We start from the raw sequence: 19,048 nt of genomic DNA on the forward strand, positions 1-19,048 counted from the left end.
TTGTGATTTAGTCCGCCCTTTGGTGCCCTCTCATGGTGCATGAAGTACATTGCAGCTCAGCCTCCCCGTGTGCCCTGTTTCCCTATCGCTCTCCACTCTGCTACCTTCTGACATTATCAGTAACTTCAACCGAGCGCATTTGCTGTAAAAGCTGTCACGCAGCAGAGCTGTGTGCAGTGCCCACAGAAGATAGCATCCAGCTGTCCTGGCCGGATGGGTCAACTGGTTAGAACTTTATCCAAAGGCACAGAGACGGCTGGTTCTATTCCTTGTCAAGGTACACGTTCCTGTCTCACTTTCTCTTTTTCCTTCATGTCATTCTAAAATGATTTTTTAAAATAATTATTTAAAAAGAAAATACCATCCTGCTTTTCTAAAGACACCTGGCTGGTTTGCATCACCAGGGAATATTTCATTATTTCTGCCTACAAATACAAACACACACAACACACATACACACACTTTTTATAATATCAACTGATGGCATGGTGGAGACATAGTCAGTGATGTGAGCATAAATCAGTTGCAAGGATAACTGACCGTCATTGCTCAACACAGCTTGGAGACTAAAGGCTGAATTCCTATCAAAGCTGCCCTTCTTCGCCCTCCTGTGGTGCAATAGAAACATTGCAGTGCCTCGTGGGCACAAAAGGCTGAATCCATCCTAATGGTAGCTGCTTCTTTTGCCATCTCGTGGTTCATGAACAACATTGCAACACAACAGCTCTCTGTCCTGCTAGCCTGCTGCTTCTCCACATGTCTTTTGGCATCATCCGTACCTTTACTGGGGAGCATTTACTGTAAAAGCTGTCTCATGGCAGAACCATCTCACTATCAGTTGAAAATACTATCCCGCTTTGCTGCAGACACCTGACTAGCCTGCAACTCCAGTGCATTTTACAGTATTTATGACTACAAACATAAATGTATGCCTTCCAAATAATGAAAAGGTTGAGATATATGCAGTGAATTGAACATGAATCAATTCCAAAAATTCTTAAGACTGTCGCTGCTGAAAACAGCAGTAAATTAAAGGTTGAAATTCCTATACAACATGCTCTTCTGCGCCCTCTTGTGGTGCATTTGGAGGACATTGCAGTGCCATATTATGACCAAAGGCTGAATGCTTTCTAATGGTAGCTGCTTGCTGCACCATCTCGTGGTGCATGAGCAACATTGCAGCACAGCAACTCCTTGTGCCCTGCTCACCTGTTGCCTCTCCACTTGGCTGCGTTCTGGCATCAATAACTTTAGCCAAAAGCATAAATTTGGGCCCTGGCTGGTTGGCTCAGTGGTAGAGCGTCGGCCTGGCGTGCAGAAGTCCCGGGTTCTTTTCCCGGCCAGGGCACACAGGAGAAGCGCCCATCTGCTTCTCCACCCCTCCCCCTCTCCTTCCTCTCTGTCTCTCTCTTCCCCTCCCGCAGCTGAGGCTCCATTGGAGCAAAGATGGCCCGACCGCTGGGGATGGCTCCTTGGCCCCTGCCCCAGGCGCTGGAGTGGCTCTGGTCGTGACAGAGCGACCCCCCAGAGGGGCAGAGCATCGCCCCCTGGTGGGCAGAGCGTTGCCCCTGGTGGGCGTGCCGGGTGGATCCCGGTCGGGCGCATGCGGGAGTCTGTCTGTCTCTCCCCGTTTCCAGCTTCAGAAAAATACAAAAAAAAAAAAAAAAGCATAAATTTGCAGACGTGTTATTCAGACAGAATCCAACCCAGACTAGAAGACTGATTACAATGATTTTATTAACTTTACAAATGATTTGGACCTGGCATTACATTGCAACATCTACAGAAGTTGCTGAGCATTTGATTGGAACAGCGATTTTTAACCTTTTGACTCTTGTGGCACACAAACTAATTGTTAAAATTATGCAGAAGAGAGGTCTGACATGATAGCTATAATTTTGATTTATTCACACCACGATTATTGTTGTGTTGGCTATTGTCAGTTTATTAGTCTGATTATCCAAGGGAAAGGACTCAGTGCTCCTCACTAGTGAGGTATCGCATATTTTTAAAATTCTTGCTCATTGTTTGAAAATAACTGGTCTAGAAGGAATTTATCCATTTTGGAGAGCACACTCGTGGGCCATTTTTATTATCACAGAAAGGACCCTCAGGGAGACGCCGCACCATGATGTTGAGACTGAGCCTGTGGGATGCTCCATCCTGACAGAGTAAAGATGGGAAGGCAAGAACACAGTTCTAAAGCAGAAATGTAGAGTCAGGGAAGATGGGTCAGTGTAGGGATCGGGAAAAAAACCCCAACACATGGTATTTAGCAGTCTGTATTTTGCAGACAGGTGCTGGGAACTAGCTGTGTACTGGCATCTGCCCAACCCCCCACCTCACCTGTCTAATTAAGTTCACAAGGAACTGTTCTCCTCTGCTCGTTCTGTGTGCCCATGTTCATGGGAAGAGACTAGAAGTGAGTTCCTTCTTGGTGTAAAGTTAGCTTGACTAATATGGTAGGGGTTGTCTTTGAGTTGCCTTGGAAACTTAAATTGAACTGCTAATGGCTCGTTACCCAGAAATAAAGACAGATGTCTTTCTGGGGGCGGCTATATTTCTGCGGCCCAAAACAGTAGTGACTGTTGGCAAGGAGCTGTGGTTTCCTCACCAAACCATCTGTATATATGCACTCATACTCCTGAGACCTGCAATTTCAGTTCTTTTTAATTTTGAAAGAAGTAACAGTACACAATACAGAGCTGCTATTGGAAATTCTTTCTCTGAGGACTCTTGAGGCAATGCTACACCCCTTTCCAACTAAAAGGACAACTAATGTTCATACTGCATTATAATCGTCATTCACGTGGGGTTTTGTGGTTTCAGGATTAAGCCTCAGCTGATGAAGGAGTTCCTTCCTTCCAGGGTTTGCTAAGGAATGGCCTTGGATGAGGCGCTGTCAGCAACAAGGGTTCTTGCTGCTGGGATGACTGCCCAGCCACCGCTGTATCAGACGAGGGCTGGTTCCCCTTGCTGACAGAACTGTGCCACCTGTCACCTCTCCCTCTACTCCTTCTCTGCAGTGACATGGAATAAACCTGCTGCTGCTTCCTGATAGTAAGACATTCCCCCTCCCTCCAATTCTGACTTCCCCACTAAACACCCCCCACACACACACTTCTTTTCATCATGGATTCCTGACCCCTAAGTAGCCCAAAACAGCCTCTGAATCACACCAACTTATTCTTATAAACGTTCTTATTGATACACAAGAGAGTGGAATGTTGTATCCTGAATGGGGTCCTCTGAGCATAGAGACGTAACAGTTCTGTTGCCTGCAGCCTAAAGTGATGTGGTTGGGGGAGACCGCTGTGACCACTTATAACCACCCTTCCCGACTGGTGCCCCAGCGGGTCACTATGTAAATGCTTCAGACAAAACTGGCTAAGGTAAGGGAACTGCTGCTGCCCCTCAGAATTCTCGGCACCTGCAATTCCGCTTTGAGTAAAGCAGACCATGTTCAAAGCCTACACTGAAATGTTTCCTTTTTGTGTCATAATAAAACCTTTCACAGAGCAAAGTGGCAGGAGCTTGGGCACACACCCAGCCCCAGACCGGCCTGGGGGTTAACAGAATCCTTACCTTGACTGGGTGTCACTTAATAGCTCTATCTCATGGTGCCCTTTCAAGGTGATCTTCCGTTTGTATAATTTGGAAGGGTGCTGACAATTATGACACACCTTAGCAAAGCATTCTGTTCTCTTTGATACAAATAATGCTTACTGGTGACATTTCTGTTCTCTTTGATGCAAGTAACATTCACTGGCCATAACATTTACAAAAGGGGACAGAAAAAGTTACTGTCAGATAACTTTTAAGGCCACTGTGAGCAAAGCTGCCTAGAGGAGTGGGAGACAGAACCGGGGGCCATCTCCAGTTTACCTTGCTAGCATGATGGCGGAGTTTGGGTTGATGGTGACCGGGCCGGTCGGACTCCACTTTATGGTGTATATCTTTTTGCTCTAAGTCTGAAAGTCATGAACACATGTACCCTGCTTCATACTTCAGATCTAGAGAACACATGGGGACAACGTAAGCCAATGATGTTTCTGCAGCTGGGAACAGTTCAACATCAGTCATTCTGTGAGTGGCTGTTAGGTGTGCAGCTCCAGGAAAGTTCACCTACCCACAGGTCACTGCCCAGGGGGAGGGGTGGGAAAAATCCTGGGGGCACCAGTGATAAGGCCACAGGGGAGGGGAAGGTCTCAGCATGATCCTCTAATGATCAACAGAAGTTAATAGTGACAGCGAGACATAGAGTAGCAATCGGGAGAATTTAGTGTCAGGAAGAGTGTCCATTGCAAAACTTGCAGTCACAGCTGCCACGAATGCAAGACTACAGGGGTTATCCAGGATTGAGCAGCCATGCTTCCAGAGCACACTACCTTTAATGGCATGTCATCTGAGCAGGATGCTAGCAACATCTCGGAAGAATCCCACTTGATGACATTGACATGGTTCTGAAAGAGAGCAAAAGATTTTGAAAAAAATAAAGGCCCAAGAGTAGGTACCTTAGTGGTCCAGCAGGAGGCAAGAGTGCACAGTCATTTCTGAAGAGTGAACTTGAAGTTACAGGGGTAGAGAGCACACCACCCAAACCCATCTCTCTTCCCCCTTTTCTTACTCTGCCTTTTCCACTTGTTTAAGGCAGTGGTCGGCAAACTCATCAGTCAACAGAGCCAAATAGTAACAGTACCACAATTGAAATCTCTTTTGAGAGCCAAATTTTTTAAACTTAAACTATATAGGTAGGTACATCCCTTATCGAGGTAGCGCCCACATGTGCTATTTTGTGGAAGAGCCACACTCAAGGGGCCAAAGAGCCACAGTTTGTCAACCAGGGGTTCAAGGTATTGGTGAACTGCCAAACAGCAGAAACAAAGTGGAGGTGGCTAGATAATAAACTTCAGCCAAAATTAGTCTTTGCGTAATTGAAATGTTACTTCATTAAGTTTTTTGTTTGTTTTTTGTTTTTGTATTTTTCCAAAGTTAGAAGCGGGAAGGCACTCAGACTCCCGCCTGTGCCCAACCGGGGTCCACCCAGCAAGGGGGCGATGCTCTCTGCCCATCTGGAGCATTGCTCCATTGTGGCCAGAGCCATTCTAGCACCTGAGGTGGAGCCTCAGCACCCAGGCCAACTTTGCTCCAATGGAGCCTTGGCTGCAGGAGGGGAAGAGAGAGACAGAGAGGAAGGAGAGGGGGAGGGGTGGAGAAGCAGATGGGTGCTTCTCCTGTGTGCCCTGGCTGGGAATCGAACCCGGGGGATTCCACCCGCCAGGCCAAGGCTCTGCCACTGAGCCAACCAGCCAGGGCCTCATTAAGGTCTTTTCAGGAGAAAATTCCTTAGATATCAACACTGTTTACATTCCCTTACCCCATGTCAAGCTTATAAAACCAAAATTACTGTTAGCTTAACAGGAATTATCAGTGGCACCAAATAGGAGAGCTGTGTGGTTTTTAACTATATCATAAACAATCTTTTTAATTAACATAACATAAAAGTGCTCAGGACAAGGAGAAAGATCGCTAACCTTCATTTTAGACTCACGGTAACACCAAAGCATTTTTAAGAATGTGAGACAAACTGAAGTTGAACATGGCAAAGAGAATTTTAAAAATTTGCTTTGTTAAGAAATTTTGAAGAGAAATGAACTAATCTCACAAAACTTGAACAGGAAATTGGTACTGATAAATGAAAGACCTAGATGAATCCTGAGACACACACTCACCCGATGTGTACGGTCAAGAGGGTCCAGGAGCAACTGAACCATAAAGATGTATAAGACCTAAGTTTAAGAGTTAAAATTATGTGTATTTTACATTTAATTTAAGTTTGGTAGAGAAAATTCAAATGTAATTTTTTTTTTTTTGTATTTTTCCGAAACTGGAAACAGAGAGGCAGTCAGACAGACTCCTGCATGCACTTGACTGGGATCCACCCAGCACGTCCACCAGGGGGCGATGCTCTGTTGCAACCAGAGCCATTCTAGCACCTGAGGCAGAGGCCACAGAGCCATCCTCAGCGCCCGGGCCAACTTTGCTCCAATGGAGCCTTGGCTGCGGGATGGGAAGAGAGAGACAGAGAGGAAGGAGAGGGGGAGGGGTGGAGAAGCAGATGGGCACCTCTCCTGTGTGCCCTGACCGGGAATTGAACCCAGGACTCCTGCACGCCAGGCCGACACTCTACCACTGAGCCAACCGGCCAGGGCCTCAAATGTAATTTTTAAAGTAGGATTTTTTCTTGCTTTTCTTCTTTGGTATTTTACCCATTAAAAATTATTTCTTAAAAACTAGAATTATTTAAAGAAGCAGCATCCAGTTCTATAGTAATTTAGCAGATTTATATGAAGGGAAAAAAGCAGAAACCAACTGGTAGATCTATAATATGCAAATATAAATAGATATAAAATTTTATTTTAATAATTCTCTTTATCACTTCAATTTAAATCATTCCATTATGCAAATGTCTTAATTGAAGAGACTATTTCTTCAAAACTCTAAATTAAGCAGAGCTTTGTCAATTAAATTTACAGCAATACAGCCTTTAGAAATACATAATTCTTCATTTTACAATATTTCCCCTTTCAGATTTGTCGTGGTTTGTCCGATTTAAAATATAAGGCACCTAACGCTATGAAAGGACAATACAGTATACGTAGTGTAAGTACCAGATCTTCTCTCTTTCCGAATCCAAATCTGCATGAGAACATTTGTTACATAAATTAAACATTTTTTATGTTAATTTGCAATATTCTACAAACTCAAAAATATAATCTGTACCTATTATAGGAAGCTTAATTTAGCATTTGACCTGTAAGACACTGATCTACAAACTAAACGATTTCTTCAAAACATTTTCATAATACAGTCCAGCACTAAACAAATAATATGTGAAGATAAAAATCTCCAAAGCATTAGGATTAGTTCCAATTCTTTCATTAGCTGAATTCCTTGAGAGTGTAGGGCAGGGCGTCCCTCAGGGGCTGTGAGTGGAGACCTCCTGCAGCTGTCATGACACACAGCCACACAGCACAGGACTTCAGTATGACAATGAAAAACACTGGTATGAGGAAAATATACTTTAGAGTTCCAAAGAACTGAAACTATGATTTTTCAGATTAGGCACTGAATCATTTTTCTCCAAAAACTTGCTGGAGATTGTCTCTTCGCTGTATAATGTTCCATTGTCAAGCTGAAAATAAGAATAAGTATAAAAAACTATCATTAGATAGTAAATGTCATAGCTTTAATTTTCTATAATTTATATTTTAAAAAGTAAATTATTTTAACATTGAAATATATATCAAAGACTGTATCTATGTGTACTTATAATTACATGATATGTATTCTATATAACTGGTTACTGAAACTTGCGAGTACTAGGAACTCACGAAGGCTGACCCCGGTTCCACTGGAAGACCCTGTAGTAAGTTAATCGCGGTGACTTTCCCCTCCGCCCCACTGGGACTCCTGCAACCTGTCCCACTCTACGCTGCCGCCGTGCTTGCTCCGCAGGCTTCACTGGCTCCCCTCCCTCCAGCTCTCACTCCCCCCTGTGGGGGTGGACATGAACGTGAGCATGGGAATAATGCAGAGCATACCAGGGAGGGAAATGGATAAATTATAGCAATAAAAAGCTTTAAAGAATAACTATGTGGATTTTTTAACATTTAAAGATGGAAAATAAACACATAATTAGTTCTAATCGGTCCCTAAATCCTCAATAAAAAGACAGTAAACAAATTTTTTTTAATAGAATAAACCACATGGACAAAGAGAAGAGCAGAGATAAGAAAACAGCAGCTAATTCATAGCCAGCAATGAGAAATATGATCAGGCATCATCCTAAAGTGAAGAAACTAAAAACAAGCAATTGGGTATAAATTGTATATAAAAAGCAGTTAGACACTCCAATGCCCTTCCCTATTTTTCACAGTTGGAGCCTCTACCCAGGAGAAAATTTGAGGTTTATTCCCTAAAAAAACAGGGTTTCTGGATTGGGAAAATGCCAAACACAATCTATGTGGCTCAGGTAAAAGTAACATTTGTATAGTCCTAACAATGTAAATGCTGGTAATAGATCTATCTAAATTTATGCACTAAATAAGCTGATAAGGAAGAAGGAACGATACAGGGTTGGGAGACAGGCGGGGGGGGGGGGGGGCAGAGGAGGTGGACACATAAAAGGAATCTATCCTCTTTTACCACAGTGGAAAAATCAACTGAATATACCTAAAACTGAGGAATCAAGACACAGAAGTATACACATGGTACTTAGAGGGACAGCGAGGAAAACACCAGAAGACGAGACAAGAGTTTGAAGTAAGCCCTGAGAATGGGGAAGAATGAAAGCAGGAGAGCTGGTGCAGAGCAGGGCCACAGCTGCCTCCTACAGGACGTCCTGCAGAACTCGAACTCTTCCGACAACAGGCATACACAGCCATCGTAACAGAAGGGGAAAATGGCCAACCACAGAAAAACAGAACCAAGACCATAACTTTCAGTTTAGATATGCAATTAACATGAAGAATTTATTTAGGCTTCAAAATCAGTGTGACTACAAGAAGTTAGTTGACAGCAGGTGAACGCAATGTTCTAGGTGAATGCTATGGGAACCCAGTTGCAATCAGGAAACACTTCAGTCTAAATTGCCTAAAGTTATCTCAGAAGAAAGGGACCCGAATGTCCAGAATTTCAGTAACTTACTGTGATCTCTCATTCTCAATAAATAATCACTTTCGTACCTGCCAATGATGTATGTATATTTCAAGCATTCAGTGAAACATAAAATATCATGTACTTTCTGTTAGGTAAGAAATATAAAAGATAATATTTCAGTTTCTTTTTAAAGACTTTATTCGTTTTAAAAGAGAGAGAGAGAAAAGAGGGGAGGAGCAGGAAGCATCAACTCCCATATGTGCCTTGACCAGGCAAGCCCAGGGTTTCGAACCGGTGACCTCAGCATTCCAGGTCAACACTTGATCCACTGCACCACCACAGGTCAGGCAATATTTCTTAAAATTAAAAAAATACTGGGGAAATTTTCTTGAAACATTGTTACGTGAAAAAGCACAGTCAGAATACACACTGTGCCAGTTATGATAACACACACATGTATAGAAAAAAGACTGAACATACATCAAAGTATTACTGTTTTTCTGAGTTTTATACTCATAGAGAAAAAATATGTTTCTAAAGTATATCATTAAGTAAAATGATGACTCTTACCATGAATAAAAGTAACAGTTAAAACTTGGGATCACTTAGTTTGAATCAGTACTAATATTGTACATACTTCAAACTTATAAAGTATTCAATACTTCTAACAACCTTATGAGAGAGATTCTGTTGTAACCCCATTTCACAAATAAAAAAATTGCGCAGAGAGAGATTAAAAACTTTGTATAAGGTCACACAGCTAGTGCATGGAGAAGCTAGAATTGAAACCCAGTTTAGCCTCTAGGTCAGGGGTCGGGAACCTATGGCTCGTGAGCCAGATGTGGCTCTTTTGATGGCTGCATCTGGCTCGCAGACAAATCTTTAAAATAATAATAACATTAAAAATATAAAACATTCTCATGTATTATAATCCATTCATTTTCTACCGCTCAGGTCCATGATTGCAGGTGGCTGGAGCCAATCACAGCTGTCTTCCAGGACAACACCCAATTTTTATTGGATAATGCATAACGTACATGGGTTGTTGTATGGCTCTCACGGAATTACATTTTAAAATATGTAGCATTCATGGCTCTCTCAGCCAAAAAGTTTCCCGACCCCTGCTCTAGGTTAAACTGCCTCTCAAACAACTAATTATGGAAATTCAATTCTTTATTTAAGCAATATAAGAATTAGAACCTTAATCAACACTGATGCCAGCCAACATACAAACCTGGACTACTGACAAGAGCTAACTAGCTCCATCCTCCTGAGCAACACTGTGCATAGGAATAAGACTCTCACACTGTTCGCTGTCTTCTGGAACCCTTTAAAAAAACACACAACAGTTAATGAAAGCTTTAGAGTGAAAGCTTTAGAGCTGAAAGAAACTCTTAAAAATGACTCATACAAATGACTGCAGCTGTGCAGTCAGAACTAAGACTAGGGCAAAATTTTCCAACAACTTGTCCCAAGTTCTTTTTATGGTAGAATGTGAAAAGTTTTTTCTCTTTAAAAAGTTGTAAAAGGCCCTGGCTGGTTTGCTCAGTGGTAGAGCGTCGGCCCAGCATGTGGATGTCCAGGGTTCAATTCCCAGTCAGGGCACACAGGAGAAGCGCTTATCTGCTTCTTCACCCCTCCCTCTCCCCTGTTTTCCCTCTCTTTCTCTCTCTCTCCCTCTTCCCATCCCACAGCCATGGCTCAACTGCTTCAAGCGCATTGGCCCCAGGCACTGAGGATGGCTCCATGGAGTCTCCACCTCAGGTGCTAAAAATAGTTCAGTTGCAAGCTTGGCCCCAGATGGGCAGAGTATTGACCCCAGATGGGGGTTACTGGGTGGATCCCAGTAGGGGCACGTGCAGGAGTCTGTCTCTCTATCGCCCCTCCTCTGACTTGGAAAGAAGGAAAAAAAAAGTTGAAAAAGAAAATTTGTGGCAATGTTATATTATGAATTTTATTTAAACCAATAAAATTTTTCTACATTTAAATTTGTTATAGCAAAACAGTAAGCATTCTGGTTTTACCAGTGAATCAAAAACATTAAAAAAAGAAAAAGTAGCCTGACCAGGCAGTGGTGCAGTAAATAAAGCGTCAGACTGGGATGTGGAGGACCCAGGTTCGAGACCCCGAGGTCACTAGCTTGAGTGCGGGCTCATCTGGTTTGAGCAAAGCTCACCAGCTTGGACCCAAGGTCGCTGGCTCAAGCAAGGGGTTACTTGGTCTACTGTGGCCCCACGGTCAAGGCACATATGAGAAAGCAATCAATGAACAACTAAAGTGCCACAATGAAAAACTGATGATTGATGCTTCTCATCTCTCTCCATTCCTGTCTGTCTGTCCCTATCTATCCCTCTCTCTGACTGTTTCTGTAAAAAAAAAAAAAAAAAAGAAAAAGTAGTTGTGAAGAAACTATCTTAACAACCTAAAATTCTGAACAAATTATTTACTTTTTACTTGGCAACATACATATATAAATTATATGCTTTCAATAATTCTTCACATAAATCTTTAAAAGTGAGGCCAGCATAAATCTATTTAGTAAACATTATTTTTAAAAAATTTACATTGTGACTAAACCTACCTCTGGATTCGATGCTTTCTGCATATAAAGGCAAAAATTCTTCTGATTCCCACCATAACAGGATCCCAATTATTATAATGGCATAGGAGAGTCACAATAAAAAATGAAAAAAATACAGGGATAGCGCCTGCAAAAAATAACCAGGAAAACTGCACCTAAAAATAATAAGAAAAGAAACCCCACAATTATCATGAAGACAAACTTCCCTTTTAATAAAGCCTTCCATTTATGAAGAGTTGCAGGAATAAGTTAAAACATCAAGAAAATACTACTACGTACACTAGTATTAAATAAAAGGATTCAGGACTTCAATATATTAATCCCATGTTTAAATTACCAACAAAACTACTTCTCTCTGGAAAACAGCTGAGAGAAAAGCCAGGAAGATATGCATTTCATCTACTAGGCACAGTATGGCTGAGACCAGAATTATAAAACTTTAAGCTTTTGTTTTACGCATCACATCACCTATTTCTTCTTTACTGATTACTGCTTCTTCTCAAGTTGATTACTCCTTTCAGTTTCTGAAGTCATCATCAAAAACTCACATTTTAAAAAACTGTTAGCTTTCGTTGTGATATGTTGTATTGTCATAATTCTTTTCTTGAGACAGTACTAAAAACAGATAAAACTCTTAACTGCAATTTTTATAAACCTTTTATTAACAATCTGCAAGAAACTTTAATCCTAGCACTTAAAAGGGGCTTGATTATCTAGTAACAAATGAGAAAAATTCAAAAGGGAAATCATGACTATGTAAAATAAAGGCTACGAACAGGAATACTTTCATGGAGAAATGCCAGGCAGAGAGGACCGCAGCCCACCTGCCTCAGCCGTGCACAGGGCTCGGCATCACCACGCTGACCCGCCAACCCATCACTTCATCGGGGTGGACGAGGAAATGAAAAATAATGAGATGCCGTAAAGTGACGCCCCAAAATTATTCTTCTCTTTTTCTTCTTTCAAGTAGTTGGTTGACCTTTACCACATAGATTTAACAAATATCAAAAACAAATGTCAAAAAAGCCTGCACTAGGCCTGACGTGGTGGTGCAGTGGATAAAACGTCAACCTGGAAATGCTGAGGTGACTGGTTCGAAACCCTGGGCTTGCCTGGTCAAGGCACATATGGGAGTTGATGCTTCCAGCTCCTCCCCCTGTCTCTCTCTCCTCTCTCCTCCCTCTCCCTCTCTCTCTCTCTCTCTCTCTCTCTCTCTCTCTCTCTCCTCTCTAAAATGAATAAATAAAATAAAATTTTTTTTAAAAAGCCTGCACTGCGTGACCAGTGATGGTGCAGTGAATGGAGCAATGGCCTGGGATGCTGAGGTCCCAGGTTTGAAAACCTAAGGTCACTGGTTTGAGCGAGGGGACACTGGCTCAGCTGGAGCCTCCCCAGTCAAAGTACATATGAGAAGCAATCAATGAACAACTAAGGTGCCACAACTACAAGTTGATGTTTCTCATCTCTCTCCTTTTCTGTCTGTCTCTCTCTCACACTCAGAAAAGAACAAAAAAAGAACCCTGCATGATTAAATTCTGAGACTTAACTACAACATAAGGTGGTCTGCTTTAAAATTAATAATAAGAATAGTAACTCCTACCTTTAAAATAGGGAGTAAAAATTATTCTTGCCCTCTGCAAGGGTTAATAAAACAAGGTATAGAATCATAGACAAGACTCTCTTTAATGGGAAACATACTATCTCATAGCACCATTACAGCAATGGAGTTTTTTATGAGGGACTCACAATGCATAACACATGAATAATCACTGACAATTTTAAACATGCACATTCTGCTCATATGGTACACACACAGGCTGAGTCAGCCTAATAACACCGAGGAAAGATCAGTGAGTAAGAGAAAATATAAAGCCTTCTTATTGTTATTAAGTTATTGGTATAACCAATTCTAGGAACATTTGCCAGCATACTTAATAATCTAGAAAAACTATGATATTCTTAAACGACTCAAGAGCAGAAAAATATGAAACACTTAAGATTAATGAGAGTTAAAAATGTAGGTATAGCTGATAGAATGACTTCATGAATATTCAACTAAAACCCTAGGTGACTTTTAAAGGCAAAGTTCACTTTTAACAATGCAGTTATGTGTTGCCACATATTTAAAAACTTCTACTTTGATTTTCAAAGAGCTAGGAAGACAATTTTTAAAAATGAAGACATTTTTTAACAAAGAAAATTGCCCATATAAACAAAAAAAAGTCTAATTCCTAAATATAAATCTGAATACAATCAGGGATGGTTCCTATTATTCAAAATATCAATTATAAATAGGTTAAAATATCAATTTGTTTTAAGCACAATAAATACTGTTAATAAATGCTAACATTTCAGAAACAATATATAAATATAGCTGGTTAATAGAATCAAAAAGGCTCATGAGTAGATTTCTCTATCATGATTTTGGTACAGCTCTGGGCCATAGCCTGCTGCTTTTTCCAGAAGGTACCTTCTTACTCTCAATTCCCACCAGAGACAGCCTAGTCATTTAAATAGCTGTCCAATAACAGATGTGAAGACACACACACACACACACACACTCTCTCTCTCTCTCTCCATTTCTTGTGTTTTGCCTTCATCTTAAAGTATCTGATTAAACAAATTATAAAATCATTTAATAAAATTAGATCCCCTGTGACCATTCTCCTTTTAAAATTCCCTAAAATTAACCTTCAATTTTTATTTTTCAAATCTAAAAAAGCTGATACTTTCAAAATATCAGTAAGTTAATTTGTGCAATGGTCTACCAAAATCCTCTAATCAGAAGCACATCCGTTTCACTAGAATAATTTTAGTTATTATTCAAGATTATAACCCTGATATGTAGAAGGACCTGGATATTATTTAAATCTATATAAGAATCTAATATGTGTAAATTTAGTGTTATATATATTTTATAATACATTCTTTATAAGTGCATGGTACATAAGATAATTCTCAATTAAGGAGATCTTCATTTTTAACCATGACAAATAAGAATTTATTATACCAAAAAACAAAGTATCAGCACAGCATTTTTTAAAAAGACAGATATTATTGAGAGTATTTTGCCTTTATCTTAAAACATGCACAAAGATCTAAAGAAAAACAGTTTTCAAAATCTGATTATAACTTCTACATATTATAAGCCTTTAGGCTTTCAAGTATTTCCTTTTCTAATTATATTAAACCACCCCCAAACACCCCCACACCCAAAACACACACCATTTTGTTACTTAGAAGCTTACAAATATCAAACTGAGTGATACATGGCTACACTACATCTTTTAGCATTAGCCAATGGCACACCTCTTCTCTTCATTAACCCTAAGGAGCACTAAAGAAACTCCTCCCTTCAGGCTGCTGGGAGAAACACAAATTCTCTTTTCTGCAATGTTTGCAATATTGCCAAGATTTATAACACGATCCCCATATTCAGACCAAGACTTCATAGAAGAAGAAGCCCTGCCCTGCTGACTTAGAGAGAAACGAGCACTTGAGGAGAAACAACACTGCTCGTATTGCACAGTGTTAAGCAGGTTATCTTAGAAATCAAAACTCCTACTTACATGTAAAATCAATCTTCTACTTCACACTGCTAACTTAACAAAGAAAGTAAGGGACATAATCAGCTACAAACTGGTGAACTACATATGAAGATACTGCTCTTAGATTAAAAATTGAAAAGTTAATATAAGAGATTATTTATTTCTTTTGCTACTTTTTAAATCTCTATGTAGTTAGCACCTTGGGAGAGAGGGCATTAAGTATTATTCATGATTGTATCTCTTATAATTTAGTCACATCTCTTAACTTTCATTATCCCAGTTTTTAATAGTGAACATAGGCCTGACCAGTGGTGGCATAGTGGATGAAACATTGACCTGGGACACTGAAGACCCAGGTTTGAAACTCCAAGGTCACCAGCTTGAGAGCAGGTTCATCTGGCTTGAATGCAGGCTCACCAGCTTGAACATGAGGCCGCCGGCTTGAGCAAGAGGACAACTGGCTCAGTTGTAGCCCCCTAGGTCATGGCACACATGAGAAGTAATCAATGAACAACTAAAGTGATGTAACTACGAATTGATGATTCTCATCTCTCTCCCTTCCTACCCGTCTCTCTCGTTCACAAAATAAAAAAAAATTAAAAAATAATAATTAACAATAAACATAGAATATCTAATAAATAGTTTCGCCTTACCTTTTGCATACACATGTCAGCTATTATGGACAGAGGTATTGTAAGGCTTAGTGCAAGTGTGCCTATCAATGATGAGGTAAGAAAGCAGCCCCTAAAAAAAGAAAAAAACATACATTTCCATATTAAAAAAGTAAAAGAACTAAAGAAAAACAATGATCAAAGACTACCTACCCTAAAATATAGATGTGAGAGATCAAAAGCAAAAATAAAAGCTCAGGATGAACGGAGAAACAATAAATAATGAAGTTACTAGGATAATTCTTAAAGTTTATCTTGAAATAGTAGAAATCCAAACATATAAGTATAAACATTTTGAGGTGGTTTATGCTATTATCAAGATCTGCTTACAGATATTATTCAATTTTGAATGTAGAGCTTAAATGTCCTTAATGTATTTTACAAAACTCTCAAGAGTTATTATAGTAATAATTTGCTAAAAAAAGAAGGCAGCTTTATTAAAGTTTTAGGACAGTATCTCACAACATAGATTTTAAGAAAGTGATAAGCAAACGTGAGTCTGTCTTCAAAGCAAAAATATCTCACCCTCCTGAGAACTAAGTCGTTAGATGCATGTTGCTCTTTTGGTTTGACTTAACATTGAAAAAAAAAACCTGAGTATTTTTAAAGGATATTTCCTTATTGTTTTCTATTTTTCTAGTAATTGTCCTAACCAAAACTGATTTTATTTCCACCTTAGACTAGCAATTATTTTATTTTCACCTTAAATTATCAAATATTTGTATCAAATTTTAAAATATAAATCTGCATACAATTTGGTTCAGTTGGAGAAAAAAAATGAACGAAAGCATTATACCAAATAGATGAGTCATTTATAAAGACTAATAATTTGGGTGTACAAAAAATGAATTATAGGCCAAGATAAAACCATAATATATATAATTAGGATTAGGATTACAGACCCATGGAAATTATAGGCAAGCAAATTCTAGCTCAGTATAGAATTACCACTGCAAAAAAAAAAAAAAAAAAAAAAGACAATCTCTTGAAAGTGTCACTTGAAGTATTCAATAAAGACTGGACAATCAATTAGTTCTAATTGATACAGTACAGAGAAATCAAGTAGGTGCCCATTACTCAGAAGCTGTTCTGTAAAATGAGAGTTTGGGGGTTTTATGTCTTTTTTTCTTTCCTTTTTTCTCTTTTTATTTTGCTTTCCCCTCCTCCTCTGTGTGTATGTGTGTGTGTGTTTTAATGTAGCATATGTTCTTAGAGATTTATAATGCAAAATACAATAAAAGTCTGATATGCTTCTTATGGTTGTTTTGAATTACCAACACATAGAATTTAAGGGCTATGTTTGTTTCATTACTTATTATTAACTTTACTGTTACCGAGTTATTACTATAAGTACTCTTAAACATTTGATTGTAGAAGTGTATCTGAAAAATAAACCTTGAAGTAATGAAAAATCCATTCTAGATAAAGATAAACATAGCTTTGATCATATCTGACTTTCAGTGTCCGACTTAACTATTCAATAATAAATACTCCTAATACATTGTTGGGAATATAAATTGTATTCTCCTGTGGAAAACGATTTTGCAGCTATCAAAATCTAAAATCTACATGTTTGATGCAGTCTTTTTCACCCACAGGCATTTATCCTATAGAATGCTAACATATATGCAAGGACATATATGAGAATATTCAATACCGTATGTTTCTCAATAAGAAAGTGGTAAAACATTATGTTCTATCCATTGCGTAACACAATGGATTACAATATAGTATTTTAAAATATAGGCTTTTAAAAAATGAACTCTAAGTGCTGTTATGTAAAGATTCATAAGAAAATTTGTGAAAAAAATAAAGTACTGAATAATAATAAAGTACTGAATATTTTATGTGTTAAAATAAAACAAACTGAGGGGAATATTAAGAGACTGATACATGTTTCTGTATGTAAAGGAAATAGTGTAGATGGTTCACAAAGTAACAGTGTTGTCTCTAGGGGAAATAAAATGAAAATCTGAGATAGAAGAGAGATTTAGTTTTCATTGTGAACCCTTTTGTACACTATTGTATGCGTTACTCTTCTAATTTTAAATGTTAAATTAAAAGGCAATAAAATAGTGTAAAACATGCTATTTTTAATTCCTTTAAATTTAAAATTTTCAAAGGAGTCACTTCCAAAATCTCACATAATGGAGAGATTACATGTCACAACTCATGTTTGATCATCCCCAGTGCCTACATTAAATTCTGAACATAATGAAACTCTATTTATTATGTTTGTTAAAAATAAAGCTCCTGATAAAGAATGAGCCTTTTAAAATTTGTAGGTGACACAGCTCATGTTTACTATGAGCCTCAATGTAATAATAGTAATAAGGATCAAACCAAACCCTTGAGTCTAATATCCAAAGAAAAATTTATTTCTTTCAAATAGGTAAAAATGCTTTGCTTTGGAATTTTCTAATTTAAACTAAACTTAAAAAACTAGAAAATACGAATTTGTATTAAAATACAATGAATGCATAATTATTTAAAGGATATGGTTCACTGGGTTGAACCATATGAAACTGCAGTCAAAAATGGCTAAAGCCTTGGCCAATTGGTTCTGTGGATAGAACATCAGCTGGTGTATGGACATCCTCGGTACAACTCCCAGAGTACACATAAGAAAGAACTGCTTCTCTCCCTCTCCCCCTTCTCTCCCTCCTTCCCCTCCTGCAGCCAGTGGCTCAATTGGTTCGAGTGTAGCCCCAGGCACTGAGGATAGCTTGGCTGGTCCAAGAGTCAGCCTCTGGCACTAAAAATAGCTCAGATTCAAGCATCGGCCTCAGACAGGGATTGCCGGGTGGATCCCGGTTGGGGCACATGCGGGAGTCTGTCTCTCTATCTCCCTTCCTCATATTAAAAAAAAATGGCTTAAGATTAGTAACTTATGGTTCACCTATAGTGAACAGTGTATAAGGACTAAATTAAATCAAATCACAGCAAGTACTTTTACCTGCTCAGAGCCAAGAGTGAAGAGAGGCAAGAGAAATGACAGAACAAAAGAAGTGACAGGACAAGAACATAAGAAGGGTATGATACATGTTATCATATGTATGTATTAATATGTAAAACAGGCCCCAGCCGGTTGGCTCAGCAGTATAGCATCAGCCCAGCATGTGGAAGTCTGGGATTTGATTCCCAGTCAGGGCACACAGGAGAAGTGCCCATCTGCTTCTCCATCCTTCCCCCTCTCCTTCCTCTCTGTCTCTCTCTTCCCCTCCCACAGCCAAGGCTCCATGGAAGCAAAGTTGGCCTGGGTGCTGAGGATGGCTCCATGGGCCTCTGACTCAAGCACTAGAATGGCTTCAGTTGCACTGCAGCAACGCCCAGATGGGCAGAGCATCGCACCCTAGTGGGCATGCGGGGTAGACCGTGGTCGGGCTCATGTGGGAGTCTGTCTGTCTGCCAACCCGCGCTTCTCACTTTGGAAAACTAAAATTAAAATAATAATAATAATAATAATAATAATAATATGTAGAACAAAATATGTAAGTCATTTTGGTTAAAAGTGAGCACCTAAAACGCATGTAAAGAAAAATGGAAATAAATCCCTGGTCAGGGCACAGACGGGAACAGATTGATAT

General features: G+C 39.4%; 1 protein-coding gene across 2 annotated transcripts in view; it reads right to left on the reverse strand.

The window, feature by feature from the left end:
• Positions 1–6,397: 6,397 nt before the first annotated feature.
• SLC35F5 (solute carrier family 35 member F5) overlaps positions 6,398–19,048 on the reverse strand; it is a 43,788-nt gene continuing 31,137 nt past the window's right edge. For both annotated transcript variants that reach the window (XM_066279159.1, XM_066279158.1), the window contains 4 exons: positions 15,444–15,534; positions 11,243–11,397; positions 9,896–9,989; positions 6,398–7,195 (listed from right to left, as the gene is read on the reverse strand). In XM_066279159.1, coding sequence (XP_066135256.1) covers positions 9,914–9,989; positions 11,243–11,397; positions 15,444–15,534 — 322 coding nt within the window. In that variant the 3' untranslated portion in view covers positions 6,398–7,195; positions 9,896–9,913. The remainder of the gene's footprint in view (positions 7,196–9,895; positions 9,990–11,242; positions 11,398–15,443; positions 15,535–19,048) is intronic.

This window comes from Saccopteryx bilineata, chromosome 5 (genome assembly GCF_036850765.1).
Source record: "Saccopteryx bilineata isolate mSacBil1 chromosome 5, mSacBil1_pri_phased_curated, whole genome shotgun sequence".
NCBI classification, from domain to species: domain Eukaryota; kingdom Metazoa; phylum Chordata; class Mammalia; order Chiroptera; family Emballonuridae; genus Saccopteryx; species Saccopteryx bilineata.